Raw genomic sequence first — 21,581 nt, forward strand, 5'->3', positions numbered from 1 at the left:
CCAGCACTGAGTTTATGTATCTTGTGGCTAATAGCTGAAATAAACAAAGGTATAGAAATTTATTTATTTTGTTAGTCAAATAATGATAAGTATGAGAACAGAGAAATGTAAGATACTTCATATATGTTGTTGCTACCTCTCAATTAAAAAAAAAAAAATTGCCTGTGCACAGGCTGTTTTCATGGCTGTGGATCTTTAGAAGAAAAATCTCAAGTGGTGCTGGTCTATCATTGTGCCACCTTAATCCTTTTTATATACAGATTACAGAAAAAAGGAAATGGGTGAAAAATGTCTTAACGCTGGCAATACTTGAGCCTCTCCTGTTTTTGGATAGCATTATCACATGGGGTAACCTTGTGGCTCCTCTGTGTGCAGCCAAACACTGATTTAGTACCTTGTGTCCTCAGCAGCCAGGGGGAAAGGAATCATGCCAAAGGAAAGTAATTTTAATAAGGTGTATTAATTGGCTATTCTCTTGCCATGTGCCAATCAACAAATATTTGTACTTGTTTCTTGATATATTTTAGGGAAGTAAATGGAATCTTCTGTTGTCCTGTGCAGTAATGTTTGTTGACTGGAAGCTAATCCCTCTTTCCTTTCAATTAGAACAGCCTGATTCTGTTAAAAAAGTGATAGCTTTTTTTTAAAGAGTCTGCTTTCAGAAAAGTATGGTTTAGGAAGGAGTTAACTTCTTCACAAACAGAGGAAGAACCGTGCCCTTTCAGCCCACCCGAGGACCCAGCTGTGTGTAAGGACTGAAGAAAGTCAGAAAGGAAATGCTGGCCATAAGGCCAGGAGTTGTTCTCCACCATTTCCCTAGGATCCGGGATTTGGAAACAGGAAGAGACGTGGTGTGCTTGGCTGAATCACTTCACTGTTACTGGAAACTAGAAATTAGCAGTGGGACCACAGGCTCTAAGAACACTTTGCTGAAGGATAGGAAGGCTGGCCAAGCACTACTGGTACTATGCTGGGATTTAGCAGGTGAACATCAGAGTGTCACTGATCTCTCACAGTCTGCTAAGTACAGTAATTATTTATAAACACTTTGCAACTTTTCCTTGATGGTGTTTGTCTGCCTTTTTAATACTCCAAACAGAATAGGTGGGACTCTCTCTCAAAACAAATGCTATTTTCATCTGTGCAGTGGTTTTGTGTTTTGCCAATGCTCTTTAATACAATTAACAAAGTTACTGATTTAGGATCAGTACAATATGTAATTTTTCTTCCATTTCCCTTGTGAGAGACTTTATCCTAGAGCTGCCATTCTGGATTTTTCTTGGCCATTCCTGATTTGGAAGACATAGTATCTGGTCTCTGATCTTCACACTTTTCCTTACTTAGGAAATATTACTGATATAATGGTATAAATGGCCTGTAAATCATTAGATGAGCAGTGTGACAAGAGCTTGTGTTTACAGATTATAACAATTCTTAAGGAAAACTCTTTTTGTCTTTACTAAAGTTCTGGATAAGATTCTTAGCCAGAGAATGAACTTTTACTTGGTTTATATGATTAAAAAATATTCTAAGTCAATTTGAATATTCTTTTTGTACCAGTTTAGGTGTAATAAGAGTTTGGGCAGTCTGAAATCAGTATTTGTACATAAACTACTGTGCAGAAAGAAATCTGAGTATAAAGGCATAAATTAGTGCATTCTAAACTAACTATATAATAAGGAACCTATTCAGTAAAGAAACTTTTTAATGTTTTTTTTTTTTAAGAGGTCTGTGTTTCTTTCATGTCCAATGCTTTTTCTCTGAAGGTTTTCTTCTTGTATCCTTTGGTGTTCTAGAATGTTTTAATTTCACTGGTTGGTATTAAATATCCATTATACAGTTATCCAGATTAAATAGGTTGAAATAGATTGTCTTTTATATGTCTAGTCTATATATCTATATAGTTTAGTCTAATTCTAGAAGCCAAGAAATATGAGGAATCTTTTTGAACCTCGTGTGCAAAAATAACTTTAAAAACCTGTTAGAACACTTCCTACGGTGTATTCTGCTATGCTTTGTCTGCACATCATGTCTTGCTTTATGAAGCTTTGACTATACATCTAATGGAATGAATGTTTATTCCTGGATAGCTAAGGGAGCCATGATTCTATTAAACTTTGTGCTGTGCCCATGCAGATAATCATGTTGCTGGCAGAAGTCCTTGAATCCTCTCTTACTGCTCTTTTTAATGTGAACAGGATTTGCTTTTTATGAAGGAGCATCTTCGGCCATTCCTTTCTGTTGTGCATCAATGCAAGGTAAGACTTGGTGTTAATTTTCACTCCTACTGAAACATGTGGGACTCTTTCCTGACTTTTGTACATAGAAATGAACTGTGTTCTAAACTGGATCTGTCTGAAAGAAAGGGAATTGCATCCATAGAGCAGTGCCTTGTGAAATATCTTGTCTGCCAAGTCTATTAGTTTGTATCAGTGTTCTACAGTGGTGCCAAAGATGGTGATCTTGGTCCCCTGGAAAATGCCACATACTGTCAAATTCCATGGAGCAGCTAATGTTTTAGCTAACGTATTTTTATTTTCATATAATTTTCCAGGTATTAAAACCCATTAAGCATCAAAAATATTAAAGCTTTCATATTTATGGTATGGAAGTCTTGCTAACAAAATGGAGGCATTTGATTTTTTACTTTTTGCGTTCTATATACACCAGTAGCAGGTGGTAGCTACATAACAAAGGAAAAAGTTTCCTTTCCAGAGCCATGGGAGCATCAAAATATTTAATAACAAAAACATCCCTAACAAAAACAATAAAAATATTTTCCTTTTTTATTTGCTACATGGAGAAGATTTGAAAAAGACTTTGAAAATCCTACTGGCTCTGTGAGAGCCAGTTGCTGTCAAGGAGACAGGTATTTAACAACAGAAACCAATAAGGTTTAGTGCAGGTGCAGTTGTTGACTGCTGAGTGCCCCTTGCTATCCTCTGTTAGATCCTTTACAGCAAACATCCGGTAGGTAGCACTTGAGATTCCCAGGTATGTTCCTTGAGACAAACCTTCCCAGACCCACTGAGGGCTTGCTATTGTAACTGCAGTGTGTTGTTTCCCTAGACAACTCATACTGCAGATTAAAGGCTGATAACTTCACCTTATTTAGGCTACCTCCTTTCTGCAGTCAGAACACTCGGAGTGTTTCAATTAAATGCTCTGGACTGATGAAAGTAGAGAGCAAATAGCTCCTTGACACAGGAAGTGTAATAAATGAAGTCATAGGCAGAACCCAAATATGATTTCGTATTTCTTCTAATGCAAAATGCTGGAGGCTGCCCCAGTTTCTTAAAAAAATACTTCTCCAGTATTCATTTGGAAGCAAAGATGCACCTGGAGGATGCCAACCTGAGTATGTTCACAGGAGCCTCATCAGACAAACGTGCTGCCCTCTTCCTGCTCCTAGCTCCCAGGGAGCATAAAACTTTGCAAGGCCTGGACTTCTCTGGAGTGCCAAAACAGTTGTTATCTTTTGAGCCCATACACTAGAGACAAAGTCCAGGTTATGACCCTGGTTCAAGCAACATTGCAGTTAAACAAATAAATGTACTCTAAACCCTCTAAAACATTTCAAATTACCTTATTGTGGGCTTGTGTCAGGTCTGAAGTAAATACAATAAATGGTCCTGTTGGCTTTTATCAAGTGCCATAGTAAAACTTAACTGAATTAAAACCTGGCCTATTAGTTTCCTGTAGATTTCCAGTTATGCCTTTTAAAATTTATTTTGATCCTGGTAAAGTATTTTTTAATTCTGCCCACCATTTATTCTGCTAGTAGTGTTTCCCAACTAATCTATCATGTTAAGAATGTGACAAATACCTTTGTTTCCTTTATTTGTGTTTAACTAAGAGAGTAAATGATCCTTCTGGAGGTTTCCTTTTATATCAGAGGGCCAAATTTTGTTTCAGTTTAAGCCTTTTGTAACTAAATAAGTTTCAATGGAGATCAAATCAGAGGAGAATTTGGATTCAGCCATTTTTTATAACATCAGGTTGTATTACTTTAGAAATAGTTTAGTTGTTCCTTTCATACACTAGAAATCATCACTCAGATTTCCTTTTAGAAGAGAAACTGAAAATGTTTTCTAATGTCCTCAGCATAAACTTCACTGAGTCCTTCCTCTGAAAACTGACAGGTAGGAATTTGCTTAATCCAAGCTTGTCCTTTTTTACTTTTCAGACAGCAATACTTATGACAGATCATCAATAACTCAGAAATTGTATTTAATTCCACAGTTCAAATGAAAAATCTTTAATCTCACATTGTGAAATGTGAAAATTGATTTGTTCTGGAATTCTCTAGCTGCCTTTTGACCTTCAGGCAAACATTCAGTATGATGACAGTAATGTGTGTTTTAGACTGTCCAGTAGTGATTTTCACACACACTTTCACTGCTTTGAATTTAATTTTAAAGTGCAATACAACCCATAATAAAGTCAGTACAGTCAACTTAGCTGTCTTAAAGCAGTATCTTATAAACTAGCACTATTAAGTAATAATTTCAAGCAGACATAAAGTCTTTTCTTTTTCTGTCCTGGGATAAATCATTATTCAGCAAATACACAGCAGCTCATTAATGATATTACTTCTAAGCCTTTTTTTTTTTTAATAATGAATTATAACCATGAGCACTTACTGTTATGGCCTGGAATCTTTCTTTCAGCAATTCGGCTTCCTCCATTCTACAAATCAAAAACAGACAAGTAGTGAAGGCAAAGAGAATGAGACCATAAGCAAAAAGCCTCCTGGTGGGGCTACAAAAAAAAGCTGAGGTGATTTGATCCAATTCCAGAGCAGAAAGAGGCAGAATTTTTGACTTGTCAGAAGAGTCCCTGAACAGATGAGCAGATCAGTCCAGACAGATACATGTAATGAGGGTGTGGAGAAGAGGCAGACAAGGAGAGTGCTGGCATGAGTTGACTGACAAGTTGGAACAGTGGAGCACAAGCCCTTTTCCTTCAAGAGCTGCCAACTCTTTGTTTTAATGTGCTCGGTTAGCATGCCCCTGCTTCTTTAACTGTTAAATGCCCAAAACAGACTCTTACAGGACCACGGCTGAAGTAAACTTTTATAATGGTTCTATTTCTCTTTCCTCTCTTTTTCTATGCTTCTGGTAATATACAGATATTTAAAATCGATTAAGTTTATTTAAATTTATAAAGTTTATTATTTCAGTTATTAATCTTATTTCACCCTTATATTTTAACCTGTTGTAATATTAGCCCTGGAGATGGCATGGAGTTTTTTTGAGATGGCAGTTTCAATTTAGTTTGGTAGATGAAATTTTCAGAAAAGCTATATTCATAGCTGGAAGAGTTTTAGAACTGCTAACCTAAAGTAAGATAAACTTTAAGCAGTCAGGTCTTTCATTAAATGTAAGTGTTAATCTGTGCAATTACTGGTCAGCTATCTGGGACTCAGGGGGAAGCTTTGTCTAAGTAAGGATTTCAGGATCATCACTGCAGTGTTACCAAGATGAATCTAAAATGCTGGTGGCTCTCATGCTGGATTTTTATTCAGCTGACTTGCTGCGGACTTCTGCTGAAAACAGCATTCTGTGCCTTAAGAGATGGTGCACATTTTGACCTTTCCATTTACCTGAGTGAGAGTCAGCCACCCAAAATCAATCTAGGAAACTTGCAGAACAAGTGGAACTGCCTTAGTAAAATCTAGTTGTGGAAAAGATTCTAAGCAAATCAAACAGCATAAAGATGTAATGTGACTCTGGAATCCCTTTGTTACATTCCGTATCATGTAACTCAAGTCTTTGTAAGGACACCAGCAGAAGAGTCAGTCAGCAGGTTTGGATTTTTACTGCTAGTTCACTGACATGACTAAACTCAGCAGGATTTGGTGATGGGGTTCATTTTACATGTTGGTACAGAGACCTGAATCTTAGTGGCAAATCAAGCTTGTTATTAGCAAATTCTAAGAGGCTTCAGAATTGAACACTTGATGGTGAAATTACAGCCTTATAATTCAATAGAAATCAATATTTAATTTCAATTTCCACCTTTCTAGTATGTCATCACTCTGTATACGAGAGCAGATTTTTCCCCCTCTGCAGCTGGGGATTAAGGGTTCATTAATGTTTTGTTTATACTCTGATCCACCCTGAGGTTTTGTTCAAACTTGCAAATACCCCATTTTTATTCTCCAGTGAAGATTTTGTTTCTATTTTTTAAGTATTAATATATGTTTCATTTGGTCAGCACCTGAAGTTTTAAAAATTACCACATTAAAGCAAACTCAAAGTTCAAAGGCAAGTGTATTTAGGTGTATCAAGAGACAGATTACATGGGAATTTAAATGAGTTTGTTTTATGAATTTGAGAATAAATTCAACCACCCTGTGAAAATAAATATATTGTTGCTGCAGAAACCAATAGAGAGACAGTCTTTCTGTTTAAGCTTTCAAAGTTAGTATAGCCTAACTTACTAAACTTTGAAAAAAAAAAAAACAAACCAAAACCAACTTATTTTACCTTTGTCTTCTGTGAAGTTCATCTTAAAGTGTGTATATGGACTTCAGAATGTTTAAAAATATTTAAAGCAGCAAGTGATTTCATCAGAAGTAAGGATGTCTGGTTTGGGCCAGAATCAGTACTCTGATATAAATGGGATCTACTCTCAATGGGTGGAGGAATTAGATCTGTGTTTCAAGATCAAATTAAAATCAGTGGGATTGCATTACTTTGAATTCTTATGATCTAAAATATTGTCCTAAATTTATCATTGAAAATTATTTAAGTGTTTTTAAAACTCCTACTTGTGGGAGTTAGTTACAGACTCAAAAGTATGTAACATGTATTCCCCTAATCTAAACCAGTAAATTGACGTAACCTGAAAAAGGTTTCTAGAATGTTGCTTCTGGTTTTAGGTGACAATTATTAAGAAAGTATTTGAAACCCACTTTAAATATTTTAAATTGTTTAAATCATATATATCCCTTAGCTAGGCAGGATTTGTTGTTCAGTCAATAGGTTGCTTTCCAGTTATCTTAATCCTATTCTGCATGGGATTTATGTGCAAGAGAAGAAATGGACCAGCTGTCATTTTGTCTGCCCCCTAAGCCTGCCTTACTGATAGGAGTATCCATGGAGTAAAGGGTAGAGCAGTGAATCTGAACAGCTGTGTTTCCAGTCCTCAGGATTCTTGGAACAAGGTTTCTCAGAACTTGCCTGCCAGAAACATATCCAGAGGAAACTACCTACCTATTCTGCAACTTTAAGAAAGAGTTTGTTTTTCTTTTGGTAGAATAGATTCTCTGAGTGAAGCAGAAAATGTTTTTGTATCATATAATTATAATTAGTCATACAGGTTGGATTTTTTGGCTCCACTTATTTCTTTGTTCGTTTCCTTTTTGCACTGTGTACCTAATTTAGGAATAATGATGAAAATCTATAGCACAAGGTGAAAGAGTTCCCTTTTGAAGTCTTAGAGAAAAGTGGATGGGAATGGAGAAGAATGCAACATCATGAGCCAAAATCTAGAAGGACCACAGAAGCACTTTCACAGCTGAAAATGCAAGTTCTGTTGTTCATTTCTGGAGCAATGTCTGAGTCCTGGAGTGGTCTTCAGAACTGTAGTGGCTTTCCCTGGCCATGCTCTACATACAATATCAGCCTCACTTCTACTTTTGCTCATTGTACTGGGATTTCTTTTGAAACACATAATTAACCTAAGGTACAGTGAGATATAGATTGTTGTAGCAAACAATTGCCTCTGAGAAGAAACGTTGCATTAAACGAAAGGAAAAAGAAGCTTTCGCTTTTTCAAAAAGTGAGTTTGAAGTGAATGGAGTTGATTAGGTTGTTATCAGCTGAAAACATAGCCTATGCTTTCTGCAAAGAGTGTTCACCGAGTTCATGAATTCACATTTTGTTCATCTTAACTAGTTTGATAATTTTGCTTCCTGATGAGCTGCCTTTGGTAGTTGTGTTTGAAACACGAAAAGAGTGTTTTGGACTCAGTACAAAAGGGAATTCTATATTCTTACAGTGAGCAAATGTACTGCCTCTATGCATTTGTCTGCATGTAGCCTTGACACTCTGACAGCAGGAAAATAAAAGTGTTTACTGCAGCTGTCCTGTCAATTGACCCAAAAGTCTGTTATTGGGGATGCCTCAATTGATTGAGAGACGGTATCTCCTCCAGCTAGAACCATGATTTTGCATTTTACAGGTAGAAAATAAACCAACAAGAAATAGAAGTTTGAAAATCTAAATAAGGCTCATGTCCCACCATCAAATTATATATTTGAAATTATTAAAAAGTGTATATATTTCAGGATCTTAAAGAAAGTTCATAACAAAACATCTGCCAGCTCTCAGGAGGGATTAAATTATGCTTTGAAGGCAAATTTTGGAGAAGTAATGCCCTACTAGCCAAGTCCTTTAACATAATGAATTTCTTGGGTTTTCTTGCTGAAGCAAAACAATATCCAGATATCTGATTGATACAGTTTTTTGAAGCTAAATTCCACCTCATTTACTTGTTAGAGTAGACACACCCCCCGAATCTCTGGGAGGAAAAGCCTTGGACTATTATGTTTCAGTTGGTACAACTCCCTTCCTGTTGCTATTCATAACTATAAATATATTAATTCTTTAAACTCTAAGTAAAGAAAAAGCTATTTGTCATCATCTTCAGGTTTTTTTAACACACTTATTTTTAAAGTCATATTTTACAGTACATCTGCTGCTCAGGCATCTTTCAATGCTGTGGAGTGGTTTTAGAATGCAGCACAGGCTCAGGTGTCTCTTCTGTGTTAGGGGTGTATCTTACGTGCGCGGTTGAACCTGGCCAAAAGTGCTATTGTTCTAAATACGGAACATCTTGCCCCTTTTTTCTAAAATTACTCAGTGAACTTTGTTGAAGTATATTGATTATTTTTTAATCAGTTAACCATGTTTTGTGTAGCCTTCTTCATGTTCCCAGAGTTGTCAATTCTTAGTCTCATGTATTTTATGAACCTCTGGATGTGGGAGGCTTTCTAAAACACTCTGTTGTGTCTCATTTAAAAATCACACTTCAATGAATAGTTTAAGTGTAATTACTGTGGTGATATCAAATGGGAGATTCGTAGTAGAATGTGTTCAGGTGCCCAGATAAATGGTAGGACTGTGTTCATTTTGTGGTGGTTTGGTGGGGGGGCTGGAGGGGGAGTCAGTTTGTTGGGGTTTTGTTTGTTTGTTTGTTTGTTTTAACGTAAACTGAAAAAAACCCACAAAGAATCTGAAATACTCAGGATCGGTGTCTTAAACATGTGGAATGCATTGCTTGCAACCTAGCATTTTCCAACTGCTGCAGATATGTGCTTCTAAGAATAGGGCAGTTTTAAATCCTACCCAGCCAACTGTGTGGAGAATTTTTAGCAGGGCTCTGAGAACCAGCTTTAGTTATTCCATCATTTGGTTATGTTTTATTAAGTGAAAACAAACACCCCATAACCAGGACCAAATCCTGGGGAAAATAACAAACCCCAAACAGGTACTGTGCTGTCCATAGTAAGGAAATGACCCCTCACATTCTTCTGATTCTTATTTTCTGATGCTCTTGGGGAACACAAAGAGAACAGTCATGGTGTTTCGGTCTAAGAGACCTCAGTAAGATGGCAGAGCAAAGTTAGGGCCTTGCAGACATATTTTTGTGAACACTTTGTGCCAGGTGTACCAGTGCCACTGTACCAAGTACTGCTGGTGAAAGCCTTAAAAGTACAGATAATTTGTTCTAGAAGATGAGTTGAAGTAGGAATTCTTTCTGAGAGAACTCTTTCTGCAGCTGGAGCTGGGGAAGGTGTGGTGTAGAAGAGGCAGGGACAAGACTGGAGGGGGGAAAGCCATTCACCAGCCTGTGTGGGTTACGTCAGCTGGTTCCCTTCTCCTGAGGCATGGGCAGAGCTCTCACGCTGCTCCTTTGAGAAGCTGCCTAACCAGTCTGTGCCTGTAGCACTGGAGCTCAGACTTTCTGCAAGACGAGACGAGCGTTATCTGATAGCTCCCAGCAGAGCAAAGAGGAATTACTGCCTTCTTCTCCCACACTTCCAGCCACATTTCCCTGTCACTTCCCTTCATCTGATTAATCTGTGAAGCAATTATATTTGCTAATCTGTCAGGAAAGTAATTAAAAAGAAAACTTGGAAACAAACCTAAACCCCTAAATCCATGAATATCCACTGTGTCAGTGAGCTGAATAGGATCAATAGGAGATGACAGGAACAGTAGCATTAGGGAATAAGAACTCTAATTCTGATGGGGAGACAAGCAGCAAGAGGAGAAAGATATAGGAAATGTGACTTCTGGCAGCAGAGAGATGAAATCAGCCACCTTGCAGGCCTCAGGCTTACCTTAACTGGGTGGTCCAGGGACCATGAGAGACCTCATGTTGACATGTGTGATAAGCATGTATGCTTAGCTATTTATCTGAAGCTTGAAACTGCTGTGAAAACATGATGACTTCAGACTCTGGCAATCCTTCCTGTGCTTCCAGATATTCAGTATCCTCCGCTGTGGGTGGGCAAAAAATATCCCACATACAATTTGTTTTGCGTAAGCCTTCCCAAGTATTAATGGAAAAAAATCCAAATATGATAAGATTGTACAAAACTTTATTGTTAGCAGAGGTGATAAGATTGTTTATGTCAGATGATGCGTGTTGCAAATACAGGCCTAGTTTCCTCAGTGAAGACCTGTTGTTTTTTGCTGAGGAGTTTGTTATTTGGAAGCAGCGGCTGAGGAAAAATCTCTCAGCTTGTCAGTCACTCAGACTGTTAATATCAGCTGTCCCCTGCTCGTTCCCAGTGCCAGGGAGGTCATCTCAATAACACAGGGCTCTGGCCGGCTGATGGCAGCTGTGTGAGTGCCAAGCGATGCAGCTCAAGCAGCTGAACCTGAGGAGTCATCCGGATGCCTGTGACAATATGTCACCAACTCATATTTTTCAACAGATCCAAGTATTTCACTACTGCTTCTCACAGCACTGTGTATTTACTTAACCCTTTACCTTTGAGTGGTGATTATTAACTAGGAGCAAAAAGCTTGGTATAATACAGTTTCCTTATCTTTCTTGTAAGATTTGTCTTGATTGTCAGGATTTCAGACCTGTTTTTTCATAGCTACATTTTCTCATCAGAAGGATATTATTGTCCTTATTTTCACCTGAATTTGAAGTGGATCCTCTTAGTCCTACCATTTGCTTGGTATTCACTTACGGTGAAATTTCATGAGAAGTTTGAACCCATATACTGGCTCTGTGGTGCTGACAGGAGGCATCCTGCTTCTGTCTATATATCCCATATTTCCACAGTTAGCGTGGTTGTCTACTCATTGAATCTGCTAACTCGGCTGGCTGAGAACTAACCAAGCTAAAAGGTGGATATTGCTGTGCTGATGAGTCAGATCATTGCCCAGGGAAGCCTGATGAGTGCCAATATGTGGTAAAGAGAGAGCATAGAAGGTGAAACTGTGGCTACTGGAAAATGCAAAGGAAAAGGAAAGAGGAGGGACAAGTAGGAAGAAAGGGAAAACAGTGGTAAGCTGTTAGATAAACTGTTAAATGTAAATTTACCTTTACAGACTATTTAACAGAGTGTGTGGAAACTTCCTGTTTTTCCTTCTCTTCCCCCCTGGAGGCCAAATAAGCCTCTGAAACACTTTGGCAGATCAAAGGTTAATATTTTATTACCATTCATGATTGCAAAGAACAATCTGCTTGTGTGAATGAATATTTGGGGGAATACAAAAGCTCTTTTCTAGTCATATCTTCTTAAGATGTGAATAGGCTCTTTACCCAGTGACTTAAGGAAAGCCAAGCTAATCTGCACTTGATGGTACTGCTTCATTAGATATAATTTCTGAAGAGGGTCTTTGCAAATTTTTCTACAGCCTGGCAAGTAAGATCTGTAGTTGGTTCAGAGGTTCATTATGGTCTTTATAGGTTTCTCACTGTCCAAATGTTCTTGGAGAGTGATGGCCTGCAAAGGCTGGAGTTAAATACTATTTTAATAATCTATTTTAACAAAATCTTTGAAAATTTGGAAATGCCATTGTGTATAGCCTATAGGTGAAATGACTGTTTGAAAAGGGTTTGATGCACTGTGTCAATCTGGAAAAGGGGCTTGTTAGGTAATTTCTCATTTGACCGAGTATTGTAATAGCTTGCTGCTAAATGGATCTAGCTGTATTGTCAGACATACAGCTGATGCAGCTAGAAGACAGTAAGAAACCTGTTCTTGGGGTTTGAATTAGAAATTTAATCCACATTTCTTGCTTATAGTCACACTGAATTGGACACAATTAATGTTGGTGTTTGAAAGAAAAATCAGGAACACTCCAACCACTCTAGTTAACACCTATCATCCTCTAATTTTGTTGGTCTGTTCTCTTATTTTGGCTAATGCAGCTCAGGATTGTAAGTAAGAGTTGTCATTTTGTCATGACTGCCCAGTGCTCGTATGACAAGTTTTATATTCTCAGTATCCAGTGGACTGTCATTAATGGGAGAAGAACCAAAACATGAGTAGCAGGCACAGCAGTCTGTCCTTTCAGTGAAGGAACACCATATATCAGTGTAAGTAGTATCAATATCTACACTTCAAAAACCAGTAGAAGTTAATAATGAATTTATTTATATGTGTATATTTTTTTCTGCTGAGATTCAGGAACATTCTTGATGCAAATACCCTTTCTCCAACTGTATGAAGTAATTGGTATGTTCATATGAATACTTGATTCTCTTAGGAGACAGCCACTTATATTAGCATTGCTTGGAATTTATACCATAAATCTGAGTAACTGTTGCAGTGGTTTGCTGTTAGTTTGCTTGATGCTGTAGCTCAGAAATGGAAGAGCTAAAGCTAGATGGATCAAAAACTTTAACACCAATTTAGACCTCCAGCTGGCAGAGGGAGGCACTTTGGAGGACCCTAATGATCTGTCTGAAGGAAATGGGACCCTAAACACAGTTGAGGGGTCTTATCTCTCCTTAGTTCTAAGAAATGTTCTACATCAGTGTCATATTATTCTGAAGTGATTCATTTTACCAGCTTAAGTGCATGGAATGTATTTCATGATTGTCACAGTTTCACTTCATATGTGTCTTATTTAGAGTACTTAAGCCTTTTAAACAAATAGGCATATTTCTTATACACTCTTTTAGACTGTCATTAATTTCATGATTCTGTAAATATTTCAATAAAATACAGGCCATGATTTCAAGTTTTAATTTTGAATCCTTGTTGTATCATGGTTGGTTAAAAAAAATAAAATGAATTTGCATTTTTTAAGAGTATCCCTCTACCACCATAAATTGAACAACTTCTGCAAATGAGAGATCTCTTGGGAGATAGCAGTTCTTGGCAAAAGCAGTAAAGAATTTTTAGTAACCATTTGATTTCAGGGAACTTTGGGAACAAGTTCCTGTTACTGGGAGATCTGATCACTGGCTTTCTGCAGCTAACTGGAACAATTCCATAATATGTGCATGAGTTCTCAAGAAGAAAACTACAGACTAGAAAGGGAGACATTTCTACAGGTTATGACCACAACTCCTATCTATGATTAAGTTAGCTTCTCTACATTCAGGTAGTGACTGAGGGACTTGACCTGAAAAATTATGTTGGGGGTTCACAGAGCTGTGTGAGTGTCCTATACTGGCACTAATGGGGTTTTCCAGAGCTGATCTAACACTGATCTCTGTGCTGCCATATGCAAATTAGCAATTAGAATTGACAATGCTGGTGGTGGAATGGATCTCTTTGATGGCTCCCATTAGGGGCTTCAAAGTAACTCTTCTTCCAAGTCCTTATTCCTTTGACTGCAACCTTTTTTCTTAATTGCCTTACTATTATGATATCTTCAGCAGAACTGACTGCAATACCTCATGTCCTGGCTTGTACTTTCTCCAAACTGATAACACCTGCTTTCCAAAAAAACCTTGTGAGAGCCCCTTCCACCTCCTCCTCCTACTTCAGCTAGACATTACCCTAATCCTCAGTCTTTCTCCTATCCTATATTAATCCCATAAACCCTGGGCAAATCTGCCTAGCTCTGTCAGTATTTGCTGAAGAAGGTCCAGGGTGACAGCTCCCGGTGTGCACCGTCTGCACTGACCAGCTGCTGAAAACTGACCACCGCTTGAATCTCCCCATTTAATTGTCCCTAACAAGCAGTTATGAAATCCACTGAGCAGCTTTAAGTGCTCATAAGACATTCAGAAAATGTTCCTTACATACTGGTCCTTTTGGTTTTGTTGTGTATAATGCTTGTAGTATAGGACTGTCTTTGAGTTAGTGAAATTTAAATGCCAGTTGTGAAAACAACATGAATAATACAAGAAGCGGTATCTAGGTCACACTTCGAAAGATCATAAGCATGACTCAAGCAAGTGGGATTCTATTATGGTTACATAGAGATTTCAATCAGAAAAACATCCTGACTGTTGATTCTTCTTGTTTCTCTTGCAGAAAATTCTCTAATTAACCTTTTCTTGAATGTACTGATTCACTTGTGATTTTCTAATTCCTGGAGGTAAAAGCTATCTGCAGTAGAGCTTGTCAAAAACATTTGGTATAAAAGGCTAGAAGCTGACACAAATCCTCCTGTGCTAAAATAACATCTTGGAATTCTTTTTCTGTTCCATTTTCCCTCCCTTTTTAATGCTATTTCCATCCTGTCAATGAATTCTAAAATAGTTAGATTCTACAATCTATTTTCCTACATTATCATTTTAGTTGTATTTTTTAAATCTAGTTTTGACTTTAATTTCCTTAGTTTTCCTGAATATTTGAGTTTTTAGCCAACAAACTTTTGCCTGATTTACAGGAACAATCCTAGCTAATGAGAACAATGACTGATCTCTTTAATTTACAGTTTACCTCTATTATCTAGATACCCTCAGTTTCAGAAATGAAGGTGGGATAGGAATTAGTTTAATGCTTTGGTTTGTACAACTTTGATTATTTAATTATTTTGTCACTTAATCATTCAAAATAATTGGATCCTCCTGAGCAATGAAAAGATTTACAACAATTTACGAACCAGGTGCTCTCTCTTTCCATGTGTATGTGGGATGATTAATAAAGTTTCAGATCTGTCATGCATTCCAGAACTATAGGCTAAATTAGTAGTATGTCTGGGTTAATTTCAGCACTTCAGAAGTTTACAGGGAGTCTCTGATGGCATCTGCCTCCAATCTACTTAATTACAAAACAGTTAGATTGCTAAATAAGGCTTTTGGGCTTTTCCTTTCAAACTCTGGTTCACAAAGCTCATATCAATAACAAAGCCTTATGTAGGAATAGCTGAAGATTTCTATTTTCCTTTGGACTTCTTCATGAAGGGTCTTCCTCAGCAGTGTTTCATATTTTTTCACTGACAATAATGCCTGCACATGGCAAATAGACCTTTGCTGTGGTCCTCTGCAATTCAGAAATGACAAACTGCTCTGTATGTGCTTTGTAATTGTAAGAAAGTGAATCTTATTTCTTTTTGTTAAGGCTCACATGTGTAAAAATGTTATCAAAAGCAGGGCTGTGTGTTTAGGAAGGATGTAATTCCTGAGATTAAGGCATGCTCTGTCACCTCAAGGTTCCAAGGAGAACTTGGGAGTCATACTGAATCACCAGATGAATATTAGCTCTGAGAGCAAGCCTGTAACTAGAAAGGCTAATATTGTGAAGAGTTTGAAAGTTCCTCTGATTTGGGAATGAGTGCAACTGTTGAATAAATTGTCCAATTTTGCTGGAAATATTTCAAGAGGGGTACTGAAATCTGACTGGAATGTTATGAGAAGAATAATAGAAGACTTCAATGGAAAATATGTTTTGCAAAATGAGTATAACTCATTAAATAGAAAGTTAATTGGTTCTTCAGGAAGACACAGTTTCTTACTGGCAGAAATTTGGCAGTAAAAGGCAAAATGATAACAAAATTCAGTGACTGGGTGTGTTGAAAGTTGAAATTACTGCATGTGAGGAGAGATTTTTAAGAGGGACAATAATTCCAGGGCAGTGACAAAAGCAAAATGATGAAACCTATGACAAAACCTGAGAAATTTCTTAGCATGCTCAGGAAAGTGACTGATTAGATGATACAAAAATGGCCTTATCAAGGGCAATTTAAAAAGGTTTCTTATTGATATTTTTTCAATTTCCTTTTGACTTTTCACATTTCCTGAAGAAATTCTTAAAAATTTTAACACTTCAGAGTTTACTATTTATCCTGGGTAGAAGGTTATTTGGCTTTCAGTATTATAATATCATCTACAGCCCTACTGTACCAGTTACAGAACATATTTACAAGACACGTGACAGTTGCTGAATCCACTTTGTACATTTTAAGCAGTACGCTTTTATAACCCAGAACCAGTGATTTTGAAATAGGGACTGAATTTGCCATTCTTTTTGGTGCCATGAATCAAGAAATGTGAGTATAAAGATGGTGTCCTTTCACTGTTTTTTCATGAGCCAAGACGAATTGTGAATGAATCTGTGTAAGTCAGGAAAATCAGCCCTGCTTCTCTGTGTATTTCCTGCTTCCCATCTGACAGATGGGGAGAATGGCACTTTCCTAGCTCCCAGAAAAGTGTGCCATTGCTGAATATGGACTCTTCCTTGCACAGCAATTTAGATGATGTTTGAATTTGGAATGTACCTAAAATGATAGTTGGTCATTTGATAAAATAAATGTTGGGAAAAAAAATCACTTTGAACAGCCTTTTGATTTATAGATGTCCATGCAAAATAACAATTGCAACCAACCACGGTAATAAAGAAATACTGCTAAAACTGTGCTACCAAAATTCAGGCCAGCCCAGCCCAGAAGAGAATGCAAGCAGCTGCTTGATTTTTGTTGACAACGCTGGAACTCATAAGCAAGTGCTCACCATGAAGTATAAGCTGCCTGTGTTTCAAAGCGTGTCTCTGTTCTAATTTATTTCTGTTGCAATAGGCCTCTGTGAATTATTGGTCTCCAGAACTTCATCTTTTAACAAATTATTTTGGATGGCATGGACCCAGCAGCAGGCTAATGTACTAGAGTCATCATTAGCAAATGTGCTTTGCCCTTGAACAGTCTCCTATGCTAACCATTTTACGCCATTACCATCCTTTTTCAGGAGTAGCTGTCCTTGCCAAAAGCAGCCTGGCCCTGTCGATTTGCCAAGGGGAGGTCCTGTCATGTGATTTAGTCCCTCTCAGAAAAGGTCTCTGTGTGTGGCTTGGCTGCCTTCTCAGTTCATTGCATGCTGACACTGAGTGTAGCAGGCTGACTATCTTCACAGAGGGCTATAGTTCAGCTGATCTTAGAGGTATTTTCCAACCCTTAATGATTCTATGATCCCATCTTACTGCCCTTTCTAAATCAGCAACCAGACTGACGTCATGCATCAACAGATGATGGTACTTGGTTTGGTGATGAGGCATGCATATTACTAAGAAGTGTATCTAGGAATGTAAAATCCATAAATACAGATATTCTTCTTACATGTGTATCTCTATAAATAACTGCTCCTTCACTCAGAGATCTGACCACTGGCAGAGTGCAGTCTGTGCAGTCTTTTACCACCAGTGTTGCATATTGTGGTCCAGTCGTACTGGGTGTTTACAAACATTTGGGCAGGCAGTGGTGCCAGTGGTGAGCTCATAAACTAAGAAAGTGAAAGGGGTCTTCATAAAAGTCTTAGCTTTGAATCTGTGATACCTTGTGTGTGCTACCTTTTTTGATGATGTTAGAGACCTTATCAATACTAGGTGAAGTGTGCTGCTAGAAAACATGTTTAATATACTTTAAATAACATAACATCATTCAAAGTTTACTGTAACCAAAGCTCATGTGAAACTAGATGGAATTACTTAGCCTTCTACTCCCTTAACTTTAGCTGTAACTAGATAACTCCTTTTCTAGCTCACCCGTCTGTGTTTATTCTAGACAATAGCCTGGTTTGGGGTGTTCATGGTGTTTTTTCCTAACAGTACCTTCCAGTCTGGGATAGATGCAGAACATTTCGCTACCTGAAAGGTTACAAAATTTAATGGGAAGGGTAGAACATAGTGTGTCATGGTTCCAAACACACAAAATATGAGAGTAAACTGATGTTTCTGATGAATGATCATTGATAGTGGGACATTTCTCTGGGCTGTAGTACTCACAATGAGCAAGATGAGGGGAAAATTAACCCCCGAAAGAGTATTTCAGACCAGAAAAAGAAAAAATTAGGAAAGCATACAGGAAGTCCACTACTTGCTTTTGATTAATTTGGTTTAATTTTATTTTTGGTACAATTTCATGTCAATGACTAACTCTGAGATGTACCTTAACACCTCTGGAAACATTCAAATAGATCATGCTTGAACTTCTGGGAGAAATCTAATTATAATAGAACACATAAACCAGGAAAGAGATCATGAGGTTCAGAGATCATGATGAACACTAGGAAAAAAGTTAACTGATACACGAGAAAGTAAGTTGCTGAAGAAGCAGTTTTGTGATCTATAGTTTGGCCTTTTGTCTAGCCTTCATCAGGTATATAATAACAAAGCTTGAAAGCTCTTTGATCAGCAGTTCAGCTCCCACACTGGGAATGAGGCAGGGCTTGCTCAGCTGATACCTCATTCTGACAAAGAAATTGAGTTACAGGAGGGACATAGATCAGGAGTTGGTGTGGCATCAGTAAAAACACTAGTAAACTTCTACCAACCAACCACTGTTTGCAGGAGAAGTAAGAGCATGGGAAGGTTAACCAACAACACATCTAGTATTACGTGTTCAGCTGCAGCGAAGGAAGCACTTTCAAAAAAGGAAACACAGAAACTGGCGTTCCTCCTGGGATGAACCTGTAAGGCTTGTAGAGCTTGGCTGTCTGTGGTGGGTGGGGAGATTCTAGACATGTTCCATCAGACCCTGGCATCTTCACTGCCTATGAAAGAGGGCTGTGTTTTGTTCTGACAGGTAAATATGAGATGACACAGTAGCTGTGTGGAAACAACACAGTGACACAATCATCAGATGCATGAAACTCACTGAGAGCAGAAAGACACTGCTTGAGATGGGATCTAATGTAAGAGAGGGTTGTTCTCTTTTGAAGTCCTGGTGTGATAATGGTTCTTTCTGAGGATACCAGCAATCCCCTTTGCTTTCTATACTGGATTAAACTAATGTTGCCAAGGGAGTGTCTGTAGGTGCTTTACACCATGACTGTGAGACATGTGGGTACCAGCACACACTTCATAGTGACTGATTGTGATCCTTCCATCCTGCAGCACGGGGAAATTGTTATTAACAACTCAATGTGTCTAGGACTTTAATATATGGAACCTGAAATTTATGGAACCCCATTTTATAGAGCCTGACCCTCTGTGTCTGTTCACCAGTTCACATCTAGTCTAAGTCCCCTAAAACTGATGTGAAACCTTCAAGTTTCTGTCAGCAATGCACAGAATCAGGTCTGAGCAGCTTCGGGGACTGTCAAGCAGCATGAGGTTCCAAAGAGCTTTTGTCCTCTGTGGTGCAGCACAAAGTTTGCTCCTGGGGTTTGGGGTGGGGGGGAGTAGTTTAATTATTTGTAGAGATCAAATTTATTAAAGCAGGTTCTGGCTGTGCAATGCAATTTCTTTATAGCATCCATTGAGATATTGCAAGCTTGGGCTGATGGAGGGGCCAGCCAGAGGGTTTAGCACCTCATCTGCGCTGAGGTAGTTAGCCAAAGGAACATTACTCTTGTGGTGCTCAAAATTGCCTGGAAAGCTAGAAGTCATTTTCAGTGGCATGCTTAAGGTAGGTAGGTTTTGGCTCATTCATAGACCCCTGGGGGTAGTTTTCTAAAACAATGTTTCTTGTGAGTGTCTTTGTAAAGATGCATGCAAATACAAATACAATCTTTACTCCCCTAGCATTGACTTTGTGAGGAACATTATCATTGTCTGTTATTTTGAGAGATGTTGTAGAGTTGTGCTGGGAGTAATAACGTGATTTAGCCTCTCCTTGGAAGCCCTTGAAAAGCTCCATGTACATGGGAATTAATCTCTTCTTACGGCAGTTCTTACTTCAAGAAGGTAATTTCTGTGTACTCTGAACATCTTGAAAAGGAAGTGTTTATTTTGAAAAAAAGTTCTTGAACTTCAAGCAAAAATTCCGCTTAGGGAATGGACTCTCTCCATCTTTATGCTCAGTTTTGCATGGATCACAATGCAAATGCCGAAACAGTGGTCATCTATTACTAGTTTAAGCATCTCTGAATTCTAATTCTTACGTAGAGTAATATGTTGATAGACAGAGTTTAGTGATGTTTCACTGTGCAAAACAATGTCTTGAAATACAAGGATTCATTAGAAAAAAGTCTCATCTTGTTGTTAGGAATTTGCTGACTCTCTTTGGACTCAATTGAGCAGTCCCAGGGCATGGTAATCTCTTCAATGCAGGAGCTGAGAAGGTAAAGAGCACCTAGAAATTAAGCATTTGTAGTTCAAAACATATAATTACAAATTCTGTCTGGGCAGATTCAAGTTCATGCTTGTTGCCTGGAGATAGAGAATATGGGAAATGGCAGCTAAGTATTAAGTCTATAGAGGACTGTATTTGCCCCCTGTCCAAATACAAAACAAACTGCATTGATGTGCTTCAGTACATTGAATTACTCTGCAGCACAATTGGGAATTTCTGCCAAAAAGCTCTTTTTGAACATAAATCTTTGATTTCTAGCAGCAGCAGCATTGAAAAATGACAGTCAAGACACACATCACTCTGGGTATTTTTCAGTCAGCTGGGAGCTCTACACTTGCTGTATGAGGGGGAAAGGGCATAAGATTACCCCGGCATTTCCTGAGCCTTTTGGGTTTCATTTTTGGCTAGTCAGACATTCCAAAAAAACCAGGGCCAAATTCATTCTTTGGGTATCTTTGCAGTCAGAGGAGTTTTAACTGTACTAAGTCCCAATCTTCTGGGTATAAAGGCTGTGCTGAATCTCACAAGAGAATCCCCCTTTGAGAGCTTATCTCTAATGGTTGCAGAATTTAGTGTGGCTTTTCATTATTCATGATGAGTCATGCTGCTGCCTGTTCAAAAGCTGCATTTGCAAAGAAGTGGTTTTGCCTTTTCTCAGTTTTCAGTGAAACATGAAAAAAATCTCATGAAACAATTAAGAATCATGCCTAGGCCCATCAGTATGCTGTGGGAAAATGAGGAGATGGGTCAGCTAGGGTAAAAGGCGTTTCTGTGACAATGTTTTGTTTCTGCCATTGCATTTAAAGGTCTCTTAATGGCCAAAAGACTTCATAGATCTCCTTTTACTATTAGATTGCTGTCTCTTTACCTCATCCTCTCTGCTGTGTGTAAAAAGTCATGGTAGCCTGGCGTCTTTGCAATCTTTCACCTCAGTTGCGGTCAAGGTCACTAGAAGGGAAAAATATTTTCTCCTTTCCCCTAACTCTTAATGTAGGGACTTACTTTATCTGTATCTTAAGCTGATACAAAAATTAGTGGAACTTGTTTGCATAAATGTTTGTATGATCCCACTAGGAAGAGCATAACCCATGCTCAGATTTTTTTCCACTAGCTGCTTTATACTCCTTGTGATGGCTT

At 38.1% G+C, this 21,581-nt stretch overlaps 1 protein-coding gene across 1 annotated transcript in view; it reads right to left on the reverse strand.

The window, feature by feature from the left end:
• The window catches only part of PALMD (palmdelphin), a 47,302-nt gene that overhangs the window by 20,155 nt on the left and 5,566 nt on the right, over positions 1–21,581 (reverse strand). The window contains exon 2 of the mRNA XM_008630249.2: positions 4,644–4,689. Coding sequence (XP_008628471.2) covers positions 4,644–4,689 — 46 coding nt within the window. The remainder of the gene's footprint in view (positions 1–4,643; positions 4,690–21,581) is intronic.

Source organism: Corvus brachyrhynchos, unplaced genomic scaffold, assembly GCF_000691975.1.
Source record: "Corvus brachyrhynchos isolate BGI_N302 unplaced genomic scaffold, ASM69197v1 scaffold101, whole genome shotgun sequence".
Lineage (NCBI taxonomy): Eukaryota > Metazoa > Chordata > Aves > Passeriformes > Corvidae > Corvus > Corvus brachyrhynchos.